This window comes from Amborella trichopoda, chromosome 1 (genome assembly GCF_054954075.1).
Source record: "Amborella trichopoda isolate Santa Cruz 75 chromosome 1, AtrichopodaSantaCruz75HAP2 v2.0, whole genome shotgun sequence".
Taxonomy (NCBI): domain Eukaryota; kingdom Viridiplantae; phylum Streptophyta; class Magnoliopsida; order Amborellales; family Amborellaceae; genus Amborella; species Amborella trichopoda.
The window spans coordinates 16,535,194-16,552,438 of record NC_142336.1 but is presented as its reverse complement, the minus strand read 5'-3'; the positions used below and the strand labels follow the sequence as shown (position 1 = coordinate 16,552,438).

The following is a 17,245-nucleotide window of genomic DNA, read 5'->3' as shown; positions in this document are numbered from 1 at the left end:
CATGGAGAATGCCATGGAGTGGTTGGTTGAAGCAGATGAAGTTGAAGGGCATGAGAGATTGACATGGGATGTGGTTTTGAAGGCATAAGGAGAGCAGTCGACCCTCTTAGGGCCACTAGATCATCTTCACAGAGGAGGAGGGGAATGGAGGAAGAGGCGGAGTAGGAGGCAGATTTAGAAGAAACAAAGGGGATGGGTGTTATGTTGAAGAGGGAGATGATTTTTTATGATGATGGACTCGACTCTGATATATATGATGAGGCTGCCCAAACTTTTTCTGTTGCCAATTGAAGACTCTTGAGTCATGTCGTCTTTTTTTCCTTATTTCCTCCTAGTATTTTTAGGTCTAAGAAGGGGGAGAGCCTTAAACTTTCCCTTAATCTGTCCCAAGCCCGGGTATAGGAGGTAGGTTGCGCTAAGTAGGCAGCCAATGTAAAACTTTGCCACATCTTATCATTAAACCTGAATCTATGTAAAAAATGAAAGAAGGATTTTCTTGTAGCTTGACCCCAATTAATTGGGATAAGGCTTAGATGATGATGATTTCCTCGTAGTAGTTTATGGATTATAGGATGGTATGGAGTATGGAGTTTGGTCTATGAACTATGGAGTATAGATTGTGATTTATTAATAATGGCTACTAATTTGTAATTTATTCCATTTAAAAATATCGCAAGTTCGCAACATACGTTTTTATATACAAACATCGCATGTCTCAGCCTCTCAGGTAATCAGGTTGAGAATAAATGTATTCAAAATTTCAAATCTTACAAAACATTTAAAAGTCTAATAGGCTATTGTGGGGTCTCCAACTCTCATATTCTCCATATTCGATATTCATAAAATAAACCATAATAACATCCAAGTCTCCAAGTCTCCAAGTCTTCAATAAACTGGCTTCCAAAACTATAAAAAATCAGTAACCCGCAACGAAATAGTCCAAAAAAGCAAAAAAATTACAAACCACATAACTAATAAAAATAGTCAAAATGTCTAAAGCCCAAACCAAGATGGTGCAATAAAATTACTACAAAAGAAGAGAAAAGACAATCAAGACATCAATAAGAATCAGAATCATCATCTTCATTGTTTTCATCTGCATCAGAATTGAGGCCATCATCATCAGAATCATCACCCTCTTCAACATATTCCTCTTCTTCCAGAGATTCTTCTGAATCTACCTCCTCTTCCTCTATTTCCCTCCGTGAAATACTAGCAGAAGAAGTTGCTCGAGTGGCCCTCCTAGGATCAGAAGCTTGGCCCGGAGCCTCCTCGACCATTTTCCATGTCAAACCCTCCCCAGGGAAGACCTCCTTAGTACCAATGTAACAATCATAAAATTTCAAAAAAAAAAAAAAAAAAAAAGGAGGAAAGATGCTTTTAAATAGGTGATGGTCTGTTTGAGTATGATGGTCCTTGGGGACCATCACTATTTTCAAAAGTGTTTGCCTTTGCCTTTACTTTTGCTTTTGCCTGCTTTTGCTTCCTGCTGCTTGCAGCTGGCCACGTCCTTTAGCGGACGTGGTTTTCGTATGTTGAAAGCAAACGCTTAACGCGACACCTCAGGTATGAGGTAGAGCGTAATAAAATATTATAATAATACGTTATAAGAATTTAAATAGGGGAGGTGAGCACTCCCACTCTAGAAAATTTTAAGATATCTCTCTCTCTCTGGTCGAAACACTGTGAACTTCTCTCTGGAACCGAATTTTTTTATCGGAAGCTCCCTCTCAAATAATTGTGGGTAAGTGACATCGTCTTCCTGAAAAATAGTCTATTTCTAATAAATAGTGATATTTTCGTCTAGGATCTTTATTTTATTAGTTTTATGTGTAAGTGACCTCATTGTCTCGAAAATAATTCATTTTTTTTAAAAATAAAATGAAATAATTATTTCTGCTTATTATCATGAATTTTAGGCGCGATAAATTTTATGCGCACGTGACCTCATTATCTTGAAAAATAATCTTTTTGATAAAAATTGTGATATTTTATATATGTTAGAAATTTTGAATGCTGTAAATTAGAAAAAGAAATTTATTTATTTTTCTTGTTTATTGTTAGAAATAAATGTGATATTTCTGCTTTTAGTAAAATTGTGATATTTCTTTCTACTGTTTTGAATAGTTAGACATTGTAAAATTCATGTGCAAATGACTGCCTTATTATTTAAAAAAATTGACATTTTTGCAATTGATTATAGTAATGTTGTGAAATGTTTATTTGTGGATTGATATCCCATAAATTGTGATAATTCCGTATTCTTGAATTTTTATAAGAGTTTTTCTATACATATTAAATTGGCAATTATGCTAGAATGCCTTTACAAACTGCTACCTTTCTAAATTTGAGCCCAAAATATTTGATTGGTTATTTTTGAAATGTTATATAGAGTGATTGTTATTAATGGTTTAAGTGAAATTCATATTAATGATTTTAGTGATATGTTGAGTACATGATATTGCTGCTTTCGAATGTTTAAAGAGATTTAGAAATAATTTAAGTATGCAAGTGGACTCATCCGGTTCGTCGGTGAGGTATAAGTGGACCTATCTGGGACGCCGGTAGGGATTAAGTGGACTCATCCGGTACGCCGGTGAGGTATAAGTGGACCTGCAGGGATTAAGTGGACCTATCTGGGACGCCGATAGGGATTAAGTGGACCCATCAGGACGCTGATGGGGTATATAGGTGACCTACTTGGGACGTCAGTAGGGTATTTTGTGAAATCCTTTGAATTATGTACTGCCGTTAAAAGTGTTATAAGCATTTCAATTACTCGGATTATACTTAATTATGCAATTATTGAAAGTGAAACTGTTGATGCATTTCTATTAATAGAACTCATTTTGGAAAATATTGATATCTTTCAATCATGATTATTTTTAGGATTATGATGATCACTTACTGAGTAGCCAAACTCATCAAACTATGGTAAACATTTTTTCAGGATAACTACGGATTCATTTTGAGTGCTAGTCAAGATCAACCTTGGAAGATACTGTTGTTGTGCTAGCTTTCTTTATTTACTATGTAAGACCTCGCCACTGTAAATTTGTCTATCAATAGATGTATATATATTTTGTCTGTCACATCTCAGGAATAACAGTACCGTAAATTCTTGGGGTGTAACAACCAAGGTCACTAACTAGCCAATCTGAAGCATTCTCCATGTCTTTCGAAGAGATAGGGTCCTTCTTTGGATGGTTTTTCTTCTCCTTGAGCCTTTGATTCTCTCTAACAAAAACCAAGTCATTAAGCTTCTTTTGCTCAAGCCTCTTTCTTCTCTTTGTATGCACCTATAAGGAAAAATAATGCATAGGTAACTACTATGATTCTATGATCTTCTTACCTTTTATGAATCTATATTACAAAATGAATTTATAAACAAAAAAAACGTATAAAATTGTAAAATAGTAAAACACCATTTCAAACGAACTCCATTTGTGCTCACAACCAGAAGAGATAGTTGTCAAACTCAAGGACCATATAGCCATCTTCTGGAGGTTTGGAGTGCTACTCCCATATTGTCTCCACCATTGGGCTGCAATATGTGAGCAACCTTTATAATTAATTTAGGTATTTAACATTATCAAAACTTGGAAGAAAATTAATTTATATTTTATAAAACAAAAGTCAAAAGAATACTACCTAGTTCGTCTTTGTTTCTCTGTCTTAATGCCATATCTTTCCCAAAGGACATCAAAGAACGCTTGTACGAAATTTACTCGTCAGTTGATATCTTATCTTGGATATGTGGATCAGGAACTAATTTCTCAAGGCACTCATTAAAACCATCCATAATTACCCCTTTTGACTCAATCAGTGTTTTAAAATGCGAGATGCGGCCATGATGCTGTGGGGGGCCAATGTGGCCCGGATGAGGGTGCATCGCGATGATGCGTCAATAAATGTAAAAAAATTCTAAAATTTTTTAAAAAATAAGTTAATGCATAGGAAAAAAATATGAAGGTGATATATGTGATAGTAGATATTTTAATTTAATGACTAACTTGAAAACTATTAGCTGTCGGAGATTCTGTAACCAGTTATCCACCCATATAAGTATTTCTACAGAGCATGCATATCACACAATTTCTAGCTTTGGGATTTTCTAGTTTAGCATATTTTCAAGCCAGATTTCTTATCACAAATTCACCCTAATATCTCCAAATCAACAATCAAAGGCATCCAATGAACATCCAAGTATCAAACAACTGCCAAATCAAAGATTTCGATGAAAAACAAAACTCCACGTAAATTTTTTTTACCTCGATTTGATGCAAAAAAGCCACAAAAGTGGCTGAAAATCTTCGTTTCGGGCCCCTAATACCTCCCCAAACAGTTTCTCTAACATTTGGATGGTCAAAAAGACCGTTTTGCCCCTCCCTGAAGGGCAAAACAGAAAACAAATTCGGCGAACACTGTAGCAGTGGGATGCGGCCTATGCGGGATGCAGCTACGATGCGGCGCATATGCGGCCGCATCTGTCAAAAACGCATATGTGCCTGTTTTTTATGCGGATGCGAGCGCATCCCGCATGATGCGGTCGCATTTTAAACCACTGGACTCAATATCTGCATCTGCATAAAAGAATTTGGGGTTCAAGTAGTACCCCGCTACATGCGGTCTATGGAGCTGCCTATCCCATTTGTCATCTATAATCTCCCAAATTGGGACATACTTTGGTGCATCATTGCCCAAATTCTCTACAATCTCATTCTTAGCCCTTTCCATTGCATCATATATGAAGCCCATGGAGGGCTTATCAGCATCAACCAAGCGCAAGACCTTCACCAAGGGAAGAAATACTAATATCTCATGTTTCATCTCACGCCAAAAATATTTTGAAAGAACAATATCTGGTGCCTTCTTTCTCTTGGCATCTCTAGACCACTTACACTTACTCCACTCCTCTAAAACAAACATAGACCTTAATGCGATCCTCCTCTTATACATGCTATGTAGACTGGTAGGCAGTGGCAAATCTAGTGACCTCAGGCCTCACTAGCTCTCTCTTTTTTGTAAACTTGTGCATCATGCTAAGGGTAAGTATGTGACTGTAAGTATGTGACTGTATATGAAGATTGTAACCTCCTTAGCCTTAAAAATAATTCCTTTAATAGTAGGCAATTCACCAATTCCCTCAAGCATAAGATCTACGCAATGTGTAGTGCAAGGAGTCCAAAATATGCCAGACATCTTCTATCGAAGCAAATGACCTGCAGCTAGATTGAGAGCAGGATTATCTGTGACCACTTGTATTACAAGTTCCTCCCCAACCTACTCAATGCCCTTATCAATGAAAGAAAATATATAATGCGCATCATGAACATCATTGGAAGCATCGATTGAGCACAAAAAAACTGTACCTGTGAGACAATTTACTAACAAACTCATGTTACTCATCCGCCTCCTATCACTCCACATATCTGTCATTAAAGAAACGTCAAATTTAGCCCATCCCCCCTTATGAGTCTTGAGATATTCATTAGTGTACTTGACTTATTTCTTCAGTAGTGGCTCTCCAATCTCATAAGGAGTTAGAGCTTTCAAACCTAGCCCAAATTGCCCAATTGCTTCCAACATTATGTGGAAGCTATTCAAGCGAGTAGTGTTAAAAGAAATGCCCACATGGTAAAACCACCGAGCAATGTATTGAATCACCCTGGCTCTATCTTCCTTCTTAAACCTATTTTCAATTGCCTCTTGTTTTTTCCCCTTTCCTCCCTTGCTTTTCTTAATTACTGTCTTAGGGCTAGGTGTAAAACAACTATCTATAAGCCCTTGCATACGAGCCTTCTTAGACCCAAAAGCCCTCTTGGTCTTAGAGCTCTGGGTACCAACCATGGCTACTTCTTCTTCCCCATCTTCATCCTCTTCTTCAGTGTCAATATTATCATAAAAAGAGATGGACCCTTGACTTTAATTATGCTATATCCTTTTTTTTTGCAATTTTTTTACTCTTTTCCACTTCAATGTATTCCAAAATTTCTTTCTTTACAAGATCTGAGACTTTCTTACATGGGGCAACATGACCTCTAATACCGGCAAGATGTTTCTTAAATCTATTTATGCCCGGCATTAAAAACATGTTCACAGAAATTGCACAATTTTATGTTTGTCATTTTTATCGGGTTAACACAATATTTCCATCCCGGATCTCCATCCCTAATAGACCCCGCATAAGACATCTTAAATTAAAAAAGAAAAACTCAAATAAAGATTACAAACTGACCTTTTCTACCCAATCTCTAATCTTCGATGCTGGTTACCTCAATCGATCTACGAATCAACTCAAAAGTCTTCTAGTACCACCAATAGCACCCTAAAAATAATTTCAATGAGAAAAAAAACTTTTTCAATCCACAAAAAATATTCTCAGAAATTACTTTAGATTCTCAAAAATAAGTTTAAGATTGAGGGTTTCTTGTTTTTTATCATTTTGGGGTTCAAAAATAAACCTCAAAACTTCTTTTATATAACTTGTGGGTCAAAATGACCCCTTTTACCCTTTTGGGAGAAGTTAAATACAAAAAAAAGCCAACTGCCCTGGGCGCCCGCCCAGGTATAGCCGCCCGTGGAGGGGCGCTCAGGTTGAGGGGTGCAGAAATTTTTTTCTGGGCGCCTAGGGGACGGGCGGACCGTTTTTTGAAACATTGATATTTTATGATGTGTTAATGTGTTCTTGTCATGTGCTCATATTTGTGTTGAATGTGTATGGTAGTAAGGTAATTGGGCAACATCGCTACACTTTGCCCATGAATAGTGCACATTGAGTGGTTTGTGTTTTGCATTGTGCGCTGTACACAAAACTAAGTACTAAGTGCACTTATGTAGTACTTCGTGCACATGTGTTTTGGGGAACATAGTGCAAATCGTATGGTGCATAAGTTGAGTCAATGGATTATGTATATTTTTTGTACTATAGTACTATGGTTTGGATTTGGAATGATTCTAAATAAAAATGTATAAAAAATCCTGAATATGCATTTTTTATACAAAACAGGATTCCCTAGATAGCCTCTTGCCCCCTGTCAAACTTGGACCGCCCAACTCCCTGGGTGCTAGATGGATAGGATCCCCCTGGTCTCCTAGTCGCCGCCCTGCATTTTTTGAAACACTAGATCCATAAATTGTAGTAGGTTTTATTTTATGTTCTTACATTGTAATTGGCACTTGTAAATAGAACTTGCTGGTATACATAAAAGAAAAAAAAATATGTTGTTTGAATTTATATACCGTGCAATTCCACATACCCCACCTTCCAAACATCTTGGATTAGCACTTCCATCTTGAATGTACAAATGGTACTCTCGCCTTCAATGATGCTAATCCTCAGCAAGTGGGCAATCTTTGATTGTTTATTAGGTGCATCAAGCTTGCTACTAACCTAAGAAAAATATGGATAAAACCAAACTGATAAGGGTTGGTTATCAGAGTTCAAGCCCTGGCCAGAAGGATGGGTTGTGACATGTATGCACTTCTCAACAAGTATTTGGACCTCCCTTGTGCCTAGGTAAACCATGAAAACGTCAATGGATGGTGCAGTAGAGAGGTTCAAATGTAGGCTGGCTGCATGGAAGTGCAGATTCCAGTCTGTATGTGGTGAAATCACCCCGATCAAATCCACCTCATCCATATCAGGTATTCCAAATGTTAATTTTAGGATGCGGGCTTCCATTGTTGACAACTTGGAGTGTGCCATGAGGGATTTCATGTGGAGCTGCTTTGGAGGAGCACATGAATTTTCTTCTAGAAGGATCCTTTTTTTTTTTTTTTTTGGGGGGGGTGGTGGGGGGCTCGGGTGTTTGTTTTGTGGTTTTCGATTTTGAGGGGTGGAGTGGTGTGGAAAGGCGAGGGGTGTTTCAGCTAGACATCAGGAACATCAAGGATTGCAACATGATACACCTTGGTAAGTGCTGGTGCTATGCCACCCAAGAAGGTAACCTTTGGCAGCAGGTGATCAAAAATAGATACGGCTCTGATGCTTCCACAGCTCTCAAAGACCCAGTTAATGCTTAAGCCTCAGATGCTTGGAAATGATCACAGGAACTTATCTTGCCTTCTCTAGTTGGATTTCATTCCATGCTAAAACTGGGCATGGAATCAGGTTCTGGAAGGTCTATGGTGGGGTAAGCACGCCTTGGAATAGAGTACCTAACCATGTGGACTCTAAATGTTTAGGAGGAACCCTTACAACTCCGAGACCTCCAAGTTTTTCCTTATCACCCACTTCACTCTCAGTTTGGGTCAGGTTAAAATGGTCTTGTCCCTCCCTCCCATTGCTATGTCCTGGATCTCCTCTTATTACAACATCCTTAATGGTTTGAGCCCATTGGCCAATGCCCAATCACTGCCACAAGGGTAGGTTTGCCCCTGCACCACCCAAGATTCAGGCTACAGCTGGTCGGTAATCACCAACAAGAACCCTGCTTTAGATCACATTTAGAGGAAAGGCATCTGTCTACCATCTGCCATGTGCGTGCAAAGACAATGAAGAGACCATCGATCGTCTACTGATCACCTGCAAGGTGGTTGACCAAATTGAAAGAAGTGGCTATGCGGAATTAGAGAACATAACATACAATTAGGGTTTATTCACTGAATCCTCTTTTATAACAATTAGGGCATATGCCTCAAGGCACTTCACTTTTCTAGGGCTGGGCATACTCCTCTATCTTCAAACCCCAACTAGGGTTAGGGGTGCCACCCCCGTATTTCTTATGGGTGGCATACCTAGAGAGAGAGAAAGAGAGAGAGAGAGAGAGAGGAGAGAGAGTGGACCATGGAGGGGAGAGAGAGAGAAAGGCTTGTGAATTGTGTAGAGATTGAAAGGGGGTATCTTCCTTGTATAGGCCAATTATGGCTCACCTTGACCAATGGGAATTTAGGAAATTTGTGAGGTGAGAGAGAACTAAATTTAAGTCATCCATCCCATTTGTCAAATTATGACTCACCTTGACCATTAGACAGAATAAGACAGAGCACCTTTGATATCTTGGGTCGATAGTCCAAGAAAATGGAGATATTGATGAAGATGTCGCATATAGAATTAGAGCTGGGTAGGCAAAGTGAAGATGTGCAAGTGGAGTTTTATGTGATCGCCGCATACTAATGAAGCTGAAGGGGATGTTCTTTAGGACAGCTATGAGACTAGCTTTGCTTTATGGGGTAGAATGTTGGACGGTCAAGAAACAACATACCCATAAGATGAGTGTAGGTAAGATGAGGATGTTGAGATGGATGAGTGGCAACACAAGAAGGGATAGAATTCGAAATGAATACATTAGGGAGAACTTAGATGTCACGCCAATAGGTGCTAAGATGAGAGAAAGTAGATTTAGGTGGGCTGGTCATGTGCAGCAGAGACCCAGTGCAGCACCTGTTAGGAGGTGCGTGTTGGTTCAAGTGGAATGCTCAAAAATGGCAAGGGTTAGGCCCAAAGATATGGTTGGAAGTAGTGAGAAAAGATATGGGGACTTCTAGCCTTAGTGAGGGTATGGTCCTTGATAGAGCGGAATGACAGACCAAGATATGTATAACCAATTTCAAATAGTTAGAAAAAGGCTCTAATGATGATGATGATGATGATCCCATAAATCAGCCATCATGATTTAAGGAGGAATATTAAGAACCTTATCCCCTTATTCTTTGACCCATATCTACTTCTAGCCTAATTAGGATAAGACCAATATAAAAACCTTCTAGAACTCCCTTTCTTTTTATCTCTTTAAAATTGTAGGAAGTAAAAATAATAAAGAAATTGGTCAAATCGATTTTAAAAATTAACTCCCACAAATAAAGACATGATCAATGTTCAAAAAAGCGGACCGCCCAGTGCCTGAGCGGTCTAGAAGGCCGGGGAGCATCGCCTAGGCCTAGGCGGCCAAACTGGGCAGTAATCCCTGGGCGGCCGCCTAGGCGGTACGGAACCCGCCTAAGCGGCCGCCCAATGCCTAGCCTTAGGCTGCCGCTCAGGGCTTGCACCCCGCCTATGCATGGGACTGTTTTTTTCGTTTCTATTGATCTTTTTAAAATATAAAGGGTTTCAAATGATGTGTTTTAGATTCATTTGAAACCGAAACCCACAAGAACCATTTTAGAGAGAGAAACCCCAAGAAAGCATCATTTTCTTACTTTCATTGGATCGACGTGTTTTTCAAAGTTACAGAAAACACAGAAAACAGATCCAAACATCACCTAGGTAGATTTGATTTAGTTTTAGAGTTTTATAATCATATTAGAGGGTGTTTTTTATTATTTTAGCACCAGAAAACATCTGAGGTGGGAGTTTAGAGTTTGAGCAATCAAAGTGCAAAACTTTATTTTTTAGATTGCTTGTTTTATTTTGAGATTTCTTCTTTAGGATCTAGTCAAAGTGGAGATCCGGGTTGGAAATATGGATAGAACCCGAATCCAAATGACAAAAATTGCATTAGATGCAATTTTTGTGAAAAAGATACAAAAGGGGTTATAAACCGGTTTAAGAAACATCTTGCTGGTATTAAGGGGAATGTTGCCCCTTGCAAAAATATTCCTGAAGCTATCAGAGAGGAAATTAAGCAATATATTAGTTTTGTAAAACAAAAACAGGAACAAAATCCTTGTCATTTGAATAGATCTATTTCTGCTATTTCTAGAGGAAGTGATCCGGGTCGGAAGTATGGTTATAACCCAAAACCAAATGATAAAAATTGTATAAGGTGTATTTTTTGTGAAAAAGATACCAATGGAGGTATTAACCGATTCAAGAAACATCTTGCTGGTATAAAGGGAATGCTGCTTCTTGTAAAAAAAGTTCATGAAGCTATTCGGGATGAGATTAGACAACTTTTGAATTTTAAAGAACTAGAAAATGATGAAAATGAGCCTTGTTCTATGGAAATATCCTCTCCAGGTTCTTCTAGAAGTGGTGATCTGGGTTAGAAGTATGGTTATAACCCAATTCCGAATGACAAAAATCGTATTAAATGTAATTATTGTGGAAAGGATACTAATGGGGGCATTTACCGGTTTAAAAATCACCTTGCCCATATTAAGGGGGATGGGGCCCCATGTAAAAATGTTCTTGACACTACCAGGGAGGAAATTATACAATATTTGAGTTCAGGGAAGCACAAAAAGATAGAAAATAGTAGAGCAGCCAAGACTCCTAAGGCCTCATCTACACATACTAGTAAGAGGGAGGTAGAAGAAGAGGAGGAGGAAGAGGCAGATTTAGAAGAAACAGAGGAGGACAAACGTTATATTGAAGAGGGAGATGACTCCGATGATGATGGCTTCGATTCTGATGCATATGATGAAGCTTACCCTATTCCTTCTAATGATGATGATGATGACTGAAGATTCTTGGTGTTGAGTGTTGACTAATGTGTCATAGTCTCATATAATGTATATTTTTTTAATTTATGTATATTTTCTCTTTCTTATTTTAGTTTCTACTTTCTAGTTTCTAGTTCTACTATCAAATTTTTGTGTGTACGGTCTACAGTGTATCAAACTATCAGTGTATGCTTGTATGGTTTTACTATTTTAGCATTGTATGAAAATATGGATTATCAAAAATTCAAAATTCTCTTCCTAACTTCTATCTTCTTCTTTTTTTAACTGGGATCTTGGTATTATGGATTATTAAAATTCTTATAGATTAATCATTATTATTAGTCATCATTTTTTTTTTTTTTTTTTTTTTTTTTTTTTTCTCAACTGAGCCTCAGCCCTCAAATTTTTTTTTTTTTCCAACTGGACCGCCAAAGTTCTGGGCGGCCGCCGAGGCGTTGGGCAGCCTAGATCCCCATGGCCGCCTCGGTGCCGCCTAGCACTTTTTGAAACACTGGACATGATCTTGTATTTTAAACGATTAACTTAACCAAACTTAAAAATTCTTTTAATTAAAATATAATTTAAAGATAAGAGGGGAGGGGCATGCCACCCCATGTGGGAGGTGAGAGGTGTGGGCCCACCATGGGCTCCATGCCCCACCCTTGTGGTGTGGCATGGAGCTGGATCCAAGGACACCACATGTGCCCCTCCACATTGTTAAAATTATAGAAACGCCCTTTTTCAACATTTGACTGTTGAAATTAATGTTAAAAAATTTTGAAAATTTTTCTAAAATTCACAAAAATATTTTTAGCATTGAAATAAATAAAATGTCTAGAAGTGGAGCAGTAGCAGTAGCAATAGGCCAGATAAATGACTGTAAGTGCATTCCACTTGACTCAATAGTCGTGATCCATGATTGTGTTCTCAAACCGACCCAACGAGACCCATGACCCACAGTCTCCTGCAGAGGCTTATCATTGGCTTATCAAAACTGGCCAATAAATAGTGGAACCACGGTTCGGAATGTGGATTATAGTTTCGCCCCTTAAGAGCAAGTTAAGCAACACATCACTACAGTGCAAGGGACTGTCTCTCTCTACACACGTGTGTATATGTCTCTTTTTAAGAATGCTTCCCGGTAATGTGGCTTTCATATGTACATGTCATGCGAAAGTTTGTTGAGGATTTAGCCTTCGGTCTAACAGGCATACATTAGCACACAGGAGACTGCACAACTCTTCTGGCCTACAATCCATCCCTGGGCATTTCTCTGACTTTAATAAGGGATGACCCTTTGTAAACCCCTTTTGGTAGTACCATATACCCAGGGGTAAGGGTTGTGGACATGACCAGGACCGTAAACCGTCTAATCCTTGGTCAGTCAACACACACTCCCATTAAAGTGCATAATCCACTATAAATGATGTGTACAAGCTCGCTTGGCTTTTTAAAGGCCACAAACCCCAACATAAATTTGGTCTTTCATCCTAAACCATCCTAAACCTTTTCGAATGGTTGTGCATCACAGCAAGAACAGTCCTAGAGCTCTTTTTTTATATTTTCCTCCCCCACTTATCGGATTATCAGATCTTTTTGCTTTGGTGTGTTTCAATTTTGGCTGCTATATGGACCATTTGGGTAGAATGAAATTGGTGCGCTTTTGAAAGTAAATAAGTCCATATATATGCTCTCAAGAATCAAATAAATCGATTGTCATTTTATGTGCCCAAATTGTAATGAATTCAGGTCCTACACCTTCGTAGACCTCAGACAACAATGGAACAGTAATATAGTCCAGAGATCAGATAATTTCCTGATCCTTCCCCTGGATTCAGCCTGAGCCCATCGTTGTCAAACTTAAATTTGATGCAGCTCCCTTGGCAATGTAGGTCCTGCCAGCATCAAGAGAATTTTCAGAACTCATTTTGCCAGAATCTTAGTGGCCTATTCATGACCGACAGACGTGGCATATTCTACTTGCACAGCAGCTCAAGCTCTGCTGGTTGGACTTAGTGTTTAATAGAAGTTGGGTCTCCACCTCAGTGATTGAAGGAGATCCCAAAAGGTTATAAAACAAGGTGAAAAGAATCGTCACCCTGCTTTTGGTGGTTGAAACCTACTTTACTGCAGATATTTGACATCTGCAGATCACTACATGTATCTTTTAAATACTAATGGGTTGAGACTGATGCATCTGCAAATTCCCTTGCCAAAGATGGAGCCTGGAGACCCAATCTTCTCAATACAAGACCTCCTCCACAAAGAGTAAATTTTTTATTCAAAATTTTGTACAAACCACACACACATACCCCGATTTTTCTAACCCACTCTTATGTGGAATTTGTACATTTTATTTGCATTGATACAAAAAGAATCATTTTAAAAGGAAACCTAAATGAGGGTATAGGTTACTTTCCCTTTCCCATATATTGTTGTTTCGATGATTTTCTCTTCCATGTTAGGAAGATCGGTTCATTGAAAATATTAAAGAACTGCAAGAAAATTTGTAAACATAATGATTTGGTGATAATATAGTTCTGTTTTAGAAGCTTTAGTTGCTTGTAATGATGAATGGAGAGGATTTGTATAAAGCAATTAGCTTTTTCATTGGTAGATTGTAGCTGCCAGCTGATTCTTATTTACAATATATAGTATGAAACATTCTACAGTCAAATTCATTAGGTAATATTTCTATTTATTTTTCATGCAGGTATCCATGCCTTCCATGCATGAAAAATTCTTGGCATGTATCTTATACTGCATTTGCACTTGGGTCAGGTGAAACTTTGATCATATTGCAATTATGAGGATTTACACAATGCCGTGCAAGCCTACAACTATTGAATTTTTTTTTTTTTGTTTTCTACCAATTTCATGGGGATGTAAATTACAGATCAAATGCAAATTTCATTAATAATATTTTGGGAAAGTAATTTGATTAACTATTTAATTGTTGTTTTCATTGAGTAACTCTTCATCACATTGCTGTTCAGGTGTAGAAGGATCAATTGCAGATTCAGATGATCTAAACTTGGGGGATATCAATGTAGTTGTTGAGTCTCGTGATGGTGATAGGATCCACGTGAGCATTTCATTTAAGTTTATAATTTCTTGATGGATTACAACTTGAATATGCCTTTTATTTCTACTTTTTCTTGGTGCTACAGTTACCTGGGATTAAATGAGCATGTACCACCATGCTGTATTAAAATCTATAATGACTTAAAAAATGAATAAAAACCAAAACCCATTTTTAGGGAAGGAATTTTGATGTATCCAATTCCAACTCAGACCTACAACGAAAAGAAAAATTGAAATTCTCCCAGTTGATAAATTTAGCTCTTTACGTATTTCTTGGATTTCTTCTAGGTAATAGTTCCAGAATTCTTTGTTTGTTGGTGATGGGTGTCGACGAATAGCCATATTTATACTTATTTTTTGCCAAATATCACTTATGTACTTGTAAATCACAGAAGAAAAAAGAAAAAGACAATATCTCTATGTATACCTGGTGCCCATTGTTTTGCCTTGTTGACTTTTCTTGCTTGACCATATTGATGATAAAGAGCGTAATTTCGTTGTTTATGTATGATGTGCAGACACAACAATGCCATATGCCCTCTATGATAGCCTAGGACTAGGCATAAAGCTGAGAATCATTCATTGAGAGAGTGCCGCATACTCTTTGTGGCACTTAAGCTCCACACGATATGTAGCTCTGATTTATAAAACCGAGTCAAAATTCACCTTTGCTGGGACGTTCTGGAAAGCTTCAGTAATACACTCTTTGTGGGTCCATTTTGTAGAAATAAATCAACTAGTTATCTTTGGTGTCATTGGAGAAAATTAATCCTTATTAGTTACGGATTTTTACATATATGAACCTGTGTTAGTCTCTGAGTTGGGAGCTTGACACAATCATATGGTCTGCTGGTTGAGTTTCTAATAGTGTCTCAGGTCGCAAAGGGGGGCAGAACAAGCCTAATCTACCAAATTGTAAGCTGTTAGATTACAGCCCTATTAATGGTTACTTTGTGCCTTCTTAGTTAATTAATTCACTGGACCCCATTCATATTGAATACTACATGCAGGAAGAACCCCACCGTAATAGAGGATCAAGTCATGCCTAAGAAAGTATATTCTACAAAACCATGTAGGTATTTAGGTCACTAACCCTATATTTGTTTTCGGTAATTTTGCTAGAAGGGTCTTTGTTTTTTTTTTATTCGTAATAGTTGCTGATGTACAGTTTTGATTTATTTATTTTGATATACCCGAAATTTTAGGGTTGCAGTTAGGAACCTCTCTGTAAATGAAGGGCATTTCATATCACCTCACTTAATTTATGCTTCACTGAGCCAAAATAGTTGTTCCATCTACTCCCCAAGGCATACATTTTCTGATGAGCTCGTGAGGACCTTCCTTGTGTATTTTTTGCACTTTATCTCATTCTATTGGTACACCCCAGATAAGAGTGGACTTGATGGGCGAACAGACACAAAAAGCATTTGATGACGTCCTAACCGACTTAGCTCGTACAGCACCCCCAATTCCAGGTTTCCGAAGAAAGAAAGGAGGTGAGATATTTCTCTTTGACTATTCATCCACCAAAATCCATGTCACAAAAGCTCAAGATTTTAGGGCCTTGATGGATTCCAGATTTTCTCTTTGCAATTCCTTTACTTGATGATGATGCAGTTGGGATCTTAAAATGTTGCATTTTTCTTATATTGTACTTTTATGTTCTTATTTTGGTTTTTCTTTTTGGAATTATAGAACTTTTTGTATGTGCAAACTATACTATGAGCATAAGCTGACTCTTTTCTTCTGTTCTTTATTTTGCATGTGTAATATGGCTTTCTAGGAAAAACATCCAATGTAAGTGGCTGCTACGACTTGTTGGGCTTGGAGTAAACTTTCATTTTCAATTAAATTAGTAGCTTTGTAGCCATGGCACTCAATATTTACACCTTTACGAAATTCGAGATTTTTCTGAAGGAAGAAAAAGGGTCACACTGCATTAGGAAGGATAGTGAAAGTTTTTCTTGGTGAGTTTCATCTTACAGGTTCCCAAGAGCTTCCTTCTGCAAATCCTTGGTCGTGACCGAGTGACCAAATTCACAATCCAAGAAATCGTGAGCTCATCTGTGGCTGACTACGTTAAGAAGGCAAGTTGTTTACCTTCCTTCTATTACTATTTCGTCTACTTATTCATTTATTGTCTAAGGCCTGTTTGGAGCTTAATGTTACACCATTATACCAGGAAAATTTGAAGGCAAAAAACAAATTCAACACGAAACAAACAGCAGAGGAACTTGAAGAGTCATTCAGTCCGGGAAATGGCTTCGGATTCAATGCTACTATTGCCCTTGAGCTTGACAATCCTGATTCCAACCCTGACCAGTCAAGTTAAGCACCTTGTCCATGTCAAGTACATACCCTTCACTTATTCTCTCTAATCATTGTTACTCTTCAATTGTAAATTTAATTTATATTGTAATTTTGTTGTCTTCATTTCTTTTGACTCTTTGTAATCTAATTACTCTACAAAATCTCGTCTAATCTGATTCTGTCAAAGGCAACAATATAAATAAATATATAAATTCATGCGAGTACAATTCTCCTTTTTGAAGTTAGAATCATTTACCCAGTTGTAAACATCTTCATAATTAAGATTACCCAGTGCTCGTACAACAAAGTACAGTATGATTTCTTAGAAATTATCTTTTGGCAAGTTTGATGGTGCAATCTTTTCCTGCTTCATCATTTTTATTGTCAATTAGTTTCTTATCATGTAGAATGGTAGCACCTTGCTTCAATCAAACAAAGGCATGGAGCTTTATGGATTCCATACTCAATTTGAACAAAATCTAGATATAGAAAGCATGCATCTCCCAAACCAACTGGGAATTAGGCT

The 17,245-nt window shown here is 37.8% G+C and overlaps 1 protein-coding gene across 12 annotated transcripts in view; it reads left to right on the top strand.

Moving 5' to 3' along the window:
- Window positions 1-16,946, top strand: part of LOC18425753 (uncharacterized) — a 30,420-nt gene extending 13,474 nt beyond the window's left edge. For 4 of the 12 annotated variants that reach the window (XM_088853044.1, XM_006830289.4, XM_020662177.2 and 1 more), the window contains 6 exons: window positions 14,039-14,106; window positions 14,322-14,410; window positions 15,797-15,905; window positions 16,193-16,206; window positions 16,395-16,496; window positions 16,592-16,946. In XM_088853044.1, coding sequence (XP_088709170.1) covers window positions 14,058-14,106; window positions 14,322-14,410; window positions 15,797-15,905; window positions 16,193-16,206; window positions 16,395-16,496; window positions 16,592-16,741 — 513 coding nt within the window. In that variant the 5' untranslated portion in view covers window positions 14,039-14,057 and the 3' untranslated portion in view covers window positions 16,742-16,946. Of the gene's footprint in view, window positions 1-2,950; window positions 3,034-13,217; window positions 13,594-14,038; window positions 14,107-14,321; window positions 14,411-15,796; window positions 15,906-16,192; window positions 16,207-16,394; window positions 16,497-16,591 lie in introns of all 12 variants that reach the window. The other 8 variants (XM_088853030.1, XM_088853027.1, XM_088853040.1 and 5 more) reach the window with 4 other exon arrangements.
- Window positions 16,947-17,245: the final 299 nt, after the last annotated feature.